The sequence below is a fragment of the Scleropages formosus genome, chromosome 20 (genome assembly GCF_900964775.1).
Source record: "Scleropages formosus chromosome 20, fSclFor1.1, whole genome shotgun sequence".
Lineage (NCBI taxonomy): Eukaryota > Metazoa > Chordata > Actinopteri > Osteoglossiformes > Osteoglossidae > Scleropages > Scleropages formosus.
The window spans coordinates 22,440,971-22,451,167 of record NC_041825.1 but is presented as its reverse complement, the minus strand read 5'-3'; the positions used below and the strand labels follow the sequence as shown (position 1 = coordinate 22,451,167).

Below are 10,197 nucleotides of genomic sequence, written 5' to 3'. Positions count from 1 at the left end.
AATCACCCTTCACTGCATCCTCATTAATGGAAATGATCAGTTAGGTGGTGAGCTGCACTTCTTTCCCTCTTCATAAAAATGTGTATTTCTCTTACAGCCGTTCCCAGCAGAAGAAATGTTCTTTACCATCTCGTGTACATAATGGTGTAAGGACGACAGAAAACCAGTCAACGTCATTTTAGGATTTTCAAACATGCCAGCTTTAAGGGTTTGACAGATCTATTACACATATATCTTGACCAAAGAAATGTTCTTGTGCCAAGACATTTTTCTTTTCAGTCATTTTAAATTAGTTTTAATTTTAATGTTGCTTAAAGTTTAAAATAAGTTTTAAAGCTGTATATATGTCTTATGTATTTTGTATATATTTTTTATATAGTCTTAAAGCTGTAATATTTATTATTGCTACATCTGAAGCTTCTGCAAAATTGTCCAGATAAGAAATGTCTCTATTATTGTGATTCTACAGATAGTAAAGCAAACTGAAAATGCCCAGATGCTTTGGACATGCTTATTTCATGAACTGGTCAATCAGCCTTGAATAAGAGGTTCTAGGGATTATGTTTTCTATTTTCAGTCATTTTAAAGTTGACAGTTTTAATCTGTTTCAAGGTGCCAAAAGGTCAAAAAAACAAATGAAAATTTCGTTATGCCCAGAAATCATATCCAGAGAGTTCCTTGTCTCCACGCCCTGTGTTTCCAAGATAGGCACCAAAACACAGAGACTACAATAAGGATAAGCAGTTAATAAAGAGGGAATGAATCAATATAAGTCTTACACTGTTCACTTGATTTTAGCTTCATGTTTGACTTTTAACAAATTTAGCAGATGAGTAAATCAGTAGTGGGGAGTGCGGTGGTGCGGTGGTTTGACCAGGTCCTGCTCAACGGTGGGTCTGGGGTTTGAGTCCCGCTTGGGGTGCCTTGCAATGGACTGGCGTCCTGTCCTGGGTGTGTCTCCTCCGCCTCCAGCCTTATGCCCTTTGTTGCCGGGTTAGGCTCTGGCTCCCCACGACCCCGTGTGGGACAAGCGGTTTCAGATGATCTGTGATGGTGTAAATCAGTAGTCATCCATATCATTATACTTGTGTTGATTGACATAATGGAAAGCTTTATTGACAAATGAAGTTATAAAAAGACTTCTGGTTCCCATATTTTATTCATATATTGAGGACACAGAGTATCAAAACAAGAAACATAACAAAAGAATATTAAAGTATGGTTAAATAACAGGTGAAAGGTAAGTCTTGTAAGAAAAATGCAGAAAGGAGGGAAGAGGAGATAGTATCATGAGCATTACAAATTTTGTTAGATGAATGTTATTAGAGTATCATGTATATACAACATGAGCACCGGCAACGAACAATGTGATGGACAGCAGGTAATGTCAGATGTTGTGTACACTCAGCCACAATAAATAAACTATTTCACTTCATATTCTGCAGAAATGTGCACCCAATAAATGTTTGATTGTTTAAACTAAAATGCATCTGAAGGACTGCATAAAATTAGTCGATTTATCACTTGCGATCCCTCCAGGTGAGAAACTTCTGAATGTACAACACTTCTAGGGTTCTGTCATTCTGCAATGCTGTATATAGAGTATTCATCATAGGGTTCATAACCGTGTGTGGTCTGAGGCCGGGGAATAGAGTAATCTCTGTTCGGGTCGATGTCCTGAAACACAGAAACACACATCGTCACCATAAATTAATAGAAGTTTTGTGACAGCAATACGTTTATATCAGGAGATGCTTGAGAGTTGACATTATTCGTTGTTTTTGGGGATCCCAATTCTGATTTCTGAGTTCTGTTTAGAAACCTCTAGAACAAGTAACTTTACTGTAAAATTTATGATCTCACGACCAAATGCTGGGCAAGAGAGGACTGCTGATGACACACAATAGGTATTTTAGGTCCTGCTACATATACAGCGAAAAAGCTCTGTATTCATCAGTGCCACCAGGTCCTAGCAACCAGCTCTAGGCATTTTTCTGCGCAATTTTCTGTGGGAAGTTCAGCACTGGCACTATGAAATGGTTTAGCCTGGCCATTTGGCTTCAATCATCAAAAAGGTCGATGGTCTCTTGACGGGTTTCATTTTCAAATTGGCTCTTTTACTTACAGGGGGTGGATGAAGGACTGGAGTGGATTCAAGCAGTAACCTATCTGACAGATCCTACATGTGGTCTGGCGGAGCTCACGTTCTTCTCCTCTGCCTCTCTCAACAGGTGTCCCACAGGACTCGGTACTGGGTCCTTTGCTCTTCTCGATCTACACCTCCTTCCTTGGTCCTGTCATTACCTCCCATGGATTCAAATAACACTGCTACACTGATGATTCCAAGCTCTTCTTCTCCTTTCCACCTGGAGCATCAGACATTTTCACATGCATCGCTGCCTGCCTGTCAGACTTCTCTGCCTGGATGTCTGATCATCACCTTCAATTCAACCTTTCCAAAACAGAGATTCTTCACCACCCAGCTGACATGTCCTCCTGTCACGATCTATCGATCAAACAGGACAACTCACTCATTTTGTCTATCTCCTCGGCTAAAAGTCTGGGAGTAGCAATTGACTCAAGTCCATCTTTCTCTCAGCACATCGAAGCCACAGCCCAGACCTGCAGATACATCCTGCATAATATCCGCAGGATCCGTCCTTACCTCACAACTGACTCTGCCCAACTACTTGTCCAGGACATGGTGACATCCCGTCTGGAGTACTTGTTTCTTTGCACTGGCTTCCTATAGCTGCCCGGATCAAATTTAAGACCCTGGTTATAGCCTACAAATGCATCAATAGAACTACTCCTTGCTGTTAACAAGACATGATGAACTGCTGCAACCCAACCAGACTGCTTTGCTCTTCCAAATCTGCCACCTTGGTGGTCCCACGCAGAAAAGATAAACCATGGTGGTTCTCTATTCTGGCTCTGTTGTAGTGGAACAACCTTCCCCTCTCACTCAGAACTGCTGAAACTCTGTCCGCATTTTAAAGGAGTCTGAAAGCTCACCTTTTCCAGACTCACTTTACCCATGATCTCTCAAGCTCATGTATGTTATAAATGTTCATGCACCATAACTTTATGATCATGCCCAGATAAGCCTTTATACAGCTGCTACTCCTGTATTGCATGTAAATGTATGTGTATCTTAAAAAAAAAAAATTGTTGGAAGGTGATCAGGAGTCATCTATTCTGAGTTTTATGCAGCTACTCGTGTGATGAACATTGGTGTATATAGTAGAAAGAAACAAGCTTTACTTAAGAATCACACATTGGCATAGCATGAGATGTACGTTGCTTGCAAGAAAAGCGTCTGCTAAATGAATAAATGTACATGTAAATGTAACCCTTGATGAGAATTTTGTTTGCCACTTTACAGCTGAAAATGGGCAATCTGAAAACGAACGTAGTTAATACGACCAAGCAGTAGCACACTGAGCGTTAACTCCAGGAATATGGTGGAAGTTCCACTCTTTGAAAATATGAAATGATTCTCCATAGAGTTTTCTTCATAACCCATATTGTATTTTTTCGCTGCTTTTCCACCGGTACTCACTGTGACAGTGAACGCCGACTCATACGGAGATTCCAGAACTTGATCTCTTTGTCTTCCTAAAATCCAACAAAGAACAAACGAGAAAATCCCATCTTACACAGTGTGAGCGACTCACGTCATAGGGTCTGTGCCTGCTGCGGCTGCTGAGCGTCCCTCAGAAAAATTACTGCAATTGTTCAAGGGGTGTCAGTGCGGTAACTGTGTCGTTGAGGATGCGTTCGGTATCTCCTGAAATACTTTTCTCCGTTTTCATCTTTCATCTGTAATTAACTTCCCAAATGGGATGGGCGACTACATGTGGAAGCCGTCTGAGCATTGCACTAATGCTGTCATTCCTTTCCATTTCCTTGACCCATCCACTGCTCAGTGGGCTCTGCTGCCACACACCTCTATAACTGTGGCCGTCCAATCTGACCGCGTCTTTGACTGCGTAGAGTTGGTTTCCTGTTCCTATGACACCATGAGGTTCTTCAGAGAAGCTCTTAAATCCTACCAGAATCTAAGGCCCTTGTCCATAAAGTGTGTGTGTGTGTTTCCGTGTGTTTCTATGTGTTTGCTTGCACTTTCTCACCTCTTTCTTTCTCAGTCTTGTTCTGGAGGGCCCAGGTGTTGCCCTGCAGCTTAGGGTATCCCAGCCCAGGGATGCTGCTTCGAGGACTGATCTGTCGATCAGCAGCTTCTGGGATGTCCTTCCCTCTTGTCTCAGATCGGCACAGAAACACCACCTGAGCCACACCATGTCCCAACAGGAAGACCCAGCCATTGGACACGAGAGCAACGCTCAGAACTGGGTCATCCCAGACCGGTTGCCGACCCATTTCCTGCTCTCCCCAGGTCAGCAGAGTGATCCAAATGACCCAAATGGATGCCGAAAGAACTAGAGTCACCCAGAGCAGTATGTATTGGACCTTGGCGTGCCTGTGGCTCCCACCAGTGTAACTGTAGCTGTACGTGTGGCAGGAGCGGTACAAGCAGCGTATTGAGATGATTAGCGTCACTGCAAGGAGACACAGGACGTAAATGAGGAGCATGACAAATTCTCCCTGTGTGTAAAAGCAAGGACGGTGGTCTTGAACCAGCACCGTGATGAGCCACTCCGTGGCGATGATCACCTGAATGGCAGAGAGGGCGAGCGTAAGCCCCACTTCCCCCCAGCCCCTGGACACCCGGAGCTCCTGCAGGACCAGGCAGCGGGACAGCAGAGCAGAGAAGGACAGCGAGAAGAGCACCCCGAAGAGGAACACCCGGGTGGGGCAGGTCTGCGGGGTGAGTCGGATGATGAAGGCAAAGCTCAGGCCAAAAATCCCTCCCGTTCCTAGCAGAAACAGGAGTAGAGGAGCGGCATCTCTGCAAGTGGCCGTCGCCCCACAGAGACATCCACACGTTGTCCAGCCAGCCACGCCCACCACTAACCCTGCCGTGATGAGGAACCCCAAGGTTGCCAAAGATTCCACAACGATTCCCCAAACAACTGCAGTGTCGCACAGGTAGGAGTACGTTGGATCGAACCCGGGTCGGCAGCCCGGAGCTGGATTCTGTCGAGTGGTAGCAGAGGGCGTGGTGGTGTTCGACAGCAATGAGTTCATGCTTTTTGGTTCAGCCTGACTGTAGAGTGAGCGCAGAGCAGGGATGGTCACGATGCTGGTCGCTCTTAGGGCTGAACTCTTACCAGAGGTGGCATCGCTGGTCGGTACAGCATCCAAAGTGCTCCGAGCAGGAGGAGCGGAGCTGGTGCTGGGGGCCAAAGGGCTACTGGAAACACCGGGCCAGGCAGGCAGCAGGAGGTACTCAAGAAGGAGGACGGACAAGGAGGAACGAAGAAGCACAGGAAAGGAGACCCTGGTCCAGACCATCATCCTACTCCGTCTCTTTGGAACGCTCCTGTGTGCTTGAGTGTGGAGAGATTCCCTCTTCGGATTCCCTCTAGCCTTTTTACCTGAAATGACAAGGTTGGTAAACTTTAGGGCGAAGTGCACCGAAGGTCCTGGGTTTGAATCCCAGCAGCATCTCCCTTGATCAAGCTACTTCCTCTGAAGTGACACAGTAAAAATGACTCGGTAAAAATAACGGGTCGAGAACTGCGAGCGCCTCGTAGTGCAAACCCGTCACCGCAGTTCACCTTGGTCCGAAGATGTCTGCTACAGCAGTAAATAATGAAGGTCTGTATTATTCGAGGTACATTTAGATTCATGTAAATAGCAGCCTGCCCAGTTCTCAGAAGCGCAACACCGTTCATGTTTGTTCCCTCCATTCGGAGTAGGAAGGAGAGGTGCGCAAAGGACAGGAGCTGGTCGAGCAGGACGCCCAAGGAGGAAAAAGTGCACACGCACATGTGGATAAAGGGCCGGATTTAGACGCGTTCAGAGAGATGGAAATGAAGTAGAATAAAGCCCCGCAGCGACAGCGACGGCGATAATGGGAGAGAGCGAGGAGGAGAGGAGAGATCACTGAGATTGAAAGAGGGAGCGGCGGAGCCGGGGCAATTATCAGCGCTCCGGAAACCCGATCGTCGCTTCCTGCAATTCATAAAGGTGCCCTTGTTTTTGAACGGGTTTCCATGATGACATTTATATTCTTATCTCATGATGGATGTTTTCCCTGTTGCTCTGCAGCGTGAGCGGCGGCGAATGTGTTTATTCGTTATTCTTTGAAGAGCAACACGCAGTATGTTTATTATGTTAAATCAATAACGTTGTTCGACTCTTCGTTTTACGCTCACCGAACACGTATTAAACATTGTATCAGACGCACAGGGCATTACGAAGGGATCGACTTCCACTACCAGGCAAAGGAAGCAGACAAAGGATTAATGGCATCCAGTACATTTCATTACAACAGCTGGAATATCTAAGGTAGCTCTCAAAGGCTATTAAAATAAAAATGATCGCAAAAGTGACTTTCACATTCTAAAAACCTTAGGTCAAAGTATGACAGCTGCCAGCATAGCGTTAGAGTCAGCTTTAGACCCAAAGGTTGCAGGTTTGAATCCCACCTCCACCAGTAGTACCCTCGAGCAAGGTACTTACCGTAAATTGCTCCAGTAAAATTCCCCGGCTGTATAAATGGGTAGATAATTGTAAGCTGCTTTAGGTAAAAGTGTCCATGATTCTTTGATGTTCTAATTTTGTATTAGCATGGATGAAGCAACCTTTAGCCACCTGGCCCAACCCTAAAGCACACACCTGCTTTGTGGGAAGGATGCTTAGACCATCGGGGGGACACTTACCCGTTTCCCGGTGTTTCAGACGGTTTTAATGCTGCTTTGGTCCGGCGTTGGTCTATTGCTCTGGCAGTTTCGTCGTTGCACTGATGTTGTAGTGATCATTTGCTTTCCATTGTTACTGATTTTGGTCACAGCGTTTTTAGAATCTTAAGCGTTCCCACTGGAGTCCTCGGTGTCTGCTGCGAGAGACAGGGACAGGAGGACGTCACAAATACGGTCTGGCGGCTGCTTTTACAGTTCCTCCTGGGTGGTGTGAGGAGATCTGGCGAACTGGATGTCACCTCCTCCTGGATGGGTGTGGTCCGAACACCTGAGCGGTGTGAACGCACTTCGGAAGGACCTACAAGCACACATGCAAAATGGGAGAACAGGCAATGGACAAGCAGACCTACTTCCCAATGTGCTCTGTGATGGATTGGAGTTCCGTCCATGTCATACCATATTTTGTACCTTATGCTTCTGGGAAAGACTTCAAACCACCAACTGGGCACTGGATGTGTCTTGATGGGCAGATGCATAGAGGTGCTACACTGTTTTTTACTGTGGCTTTACTTGAGGTTCTCACGGAACACCACCCGTGGACAAACGAGGGCATCTCTGTAATGTGGCGTTGATTGATTTTGAGACAGTGGAAGAAATGGGTTTTGACTTATAGACAGAATTCTAGTCCTAATTGTTCGTTGAGAAGCCAGTATGTTCACTTAAAAAAAAAAAACTCAAACAATTAAATCAAGATTTTTTTTTTGTTTTATTCAAGGTTTCAAAAAGTTGAGGAATAAATACAATATGCACGCAACTGAGATTTACAAGTAATCATATAAAATGACATTTAACAAAAATAAAATAAGTGTTTTGTAGATAAATATAGATTTGCTTTTACTGCATGTGGTGCATGTAGTGTTTCTTTGCAGAGCACGGAAATTTTCACCATAATAGTATTTTCATTGTTTTCATGAAATTCACCCACCCTCTATGACTGTGGTATGTAAAACACATTCAGCTAGGCAAAATGAGAGAGTGGAAAAGGAAGTAACAAACCATATTGTTTGCATGATAACACAATTCTTTATTGTATATATAAGCTGCTGCGCAGGTCACAAGTCAAAACTATTTTTACTGTTTAGATTAAGTGCATTAAATGGTTACAGAGAAGCAAATTTCCCTGTGCATTTCATTATCCGTGGAATGAAGCAAAGAGGAAATCCTGGATGCCATTAACAAGTTTTTATTATTGATGTTCAGATTTGTTTGCATGTTAATATTGAGGCCAGATAAGTGCGGTGATATTTTTTTCAATAATTATTTTATGTTACATCCAATTGCTTTTTTGGTTTTTAAAGATATCGTAGTTATACATGGTGATGGTATCCCAGTTTATGTGTTCAGTTACGTTCCATATTCGGTCGCTCTGCAAAGTGTTTCCACTGCAGTCCTTGAGCTGCAAGCGTGTCGAGAAGCAAACTGAGCTTATGGAAAAGTAGAAGTCCAGAGCTTGACTAGGGGAGGGGAGCAAGGGGCACAGGGATCGGGACGATAGGAAGGAGTGTTAGATAATGCCAAATTTGGCCAGATCGCTGAGCTCCATGTCACCGAAGGCCTCCCAGGGGCAGATGACGGTGATGTCTGAAAGAGCAAGATGCAGAGTTAGGGAAATTGCCACTGGCTGTGTTCCACCGCACAATGACAGCCGTCATCAATAAGTCACGGTAACTATCTCTCAGTAAAGCTTACCTGTGCCCAGCCCCTCCATTCCTGGGATGTCATCACCAAATCTGAGAGTAGAAGGAAAGGGAAAATGGCATTAAAATCCAGAATATGCTCGCTGTGATGCACAGATGCTAGTCAAGGTGTAGTCAAGTAGACTAGAGGGTGTCTAGTCTACAGACGGAGGAAAGCTTTGGAAATTTGTCAAAAAGGTTTCACTATTATGTCATTGAATGTATTTGAATTACATTTTGCTTCCTTGGTACTCACCCTTTCTGTCCAGGCTTGGGGGCCTTGCTCTTGAAGGTGCGGGTCGTCCTCTGCTTGAACTTAGGAGGTCCCTTCTTGGGGGTGGTGGGTCCCGCTTCGTTGGCTGGGGGAGCCAGGGCGCTTCCTGCGGGGGCTTCTCCGTTCATCTTGGTGCTTCACTGTTGGGCTGCAGGAAAGGGTGAGCACAATACTGCATCTCCAGCCACAAACCACTGCAGGAGGGTGCTGCTTTGGAGCGATGCAGGAAAAATTTCTGATTTTGACAAAGGACCAAATATCTGTGGGTCTTTCCACATGAACTTCCATCCCTGTCTCTCGTCCTTCTTTCCGTTTCTTCCCCAAATCTTTCCCTCTTCTTCTTACTGTACACCCCTCTTCCAAACCACATCCACCACTGAATGTCTTTACTTCTCTAACACCATCTCTCTGTCAATCTCCTCAACACCTCACCTCTTCAACACTCTGCTAATCCTCGTAGATTACTACCTGAAATTAGGAGAATGGATGGAAGTTACCTCTAATTCCGTGTAACATCCTATTACACTAAGTAACCTGTTGAAACCTCAGGAGTAACCCTTAACCTCAAGCCTATCTATAGGTTCTGTAAGAGTACAAACATGGTGACACAAATAGACCAAAGGACAGCTTGAGTAATCCGGTGTAATCCTCTGGTATAGTGGTCTGCCTTTCACCACTGGCCACCTGTTTGACCAACCCTGTGGTTTGGGAGGAAACTAAGAAACCAATCGACTGATGCATTCTCTCTTCTCTCGGTTGATCCTCTCCCAACAGAAAGAGCAGGAAGAGAGACACTGTCACTCCCCGTCTCTCTCCCCGCTCTTCCGATTGTCTCCTCTCCATCATCGTCCGTTCAGATGAATGGAAACAGTGGTGCTGGACCAAGACTGGTGACTTAAAGGACACTGATTGAAATCCCCAAATGGACTGTGCTGTTGTATCCTTGAATAAATTTAATTAATTTAGCAAAATTTTTGGCCATTTAAGCAATGCTTTAATTTAAGACATTGCCTCTGCTGTACTGTGTGAAAGGCATGCAGTGCACTTGGGCCGTTGTGATGCGCTACTTTATAAACATTTTGTTACATTATGCTAATTAAGATTTTGTCACCCTTGTTTAGTTTTCAGTTTGTATGCAGACTGTTATTCCTTGATCCCACATGGCTGTGATTTACACCTACATTGCACCACTTCTTCCAATGTCGCATCCCTGTCTGTTCACTGCACTAATAACTCTCATAGCCATAATAATAGTGGCATTGTGGTGGAAATTGCACAGGCACAAAACAGCCGTCACCCATGAAAGGAAACCTTTTTCATGCTACCACAACTAATAACATGATGAAGTTAAGATGCATTGGATAATGGGCAGGAGGTAGCAAGGTAGTTAAGGACTTTGACTTATACCCTGCAGGTTGCT

At 44.8% G+C, this 10,197-nt stretch overlaps 2 protein-coding genes across 2 annotated transcripts; both read right to left on the bottom strand.

Moving 5' to 3' along the window:
• Positions 1-1,578: 1,578 nt before the first annotated feature.
• LOC108939890 (G-protein coupled receptor family C group 5 member D-like) lies at positions 1,579-5,415 on the bottom strand. Its single transcript, XM_018761544.2, has 3 exons — positions 4,134-5,415; positions 3,563-3,618; positions 1,579-1,677 (listed from the first exon to the last, which is right to left on the bottom strand). Exons 1-3 carry the CDS (start codon positions 5,413-5,415, stop codon positions 1,579-1,581), a joined length of 1,437 nt encoding a protein of 478 aa, XP_018617060.2.
• Positions 5,416-8,331: 2,916 nt separating this feature from the next.
• Positions 8,332-8,905, bottom strand: LOC108940000 (retinal cone rhodopsin-sensitive cGMP 3',5'-cyclic phosphodiesterase subunit gamma). The gene is made up of 3 exons (XM_018761733.1): positions 8,760-8,905; positions 8,517-8,557; positions 8,332-8,408 (listed from the first exon to the last, which is right to left on the bottom strand). Exons 1-3 carry the CDS (start codon positions 8,903-8,905, stop codon positions 8,332-8,334), a joined length of 264 nt encoding a protein of 87 aa, XP_018617249.1.
• Between the last annotated feature and the right edge of the window lie 1,292 nt (positions 8,906-10,197).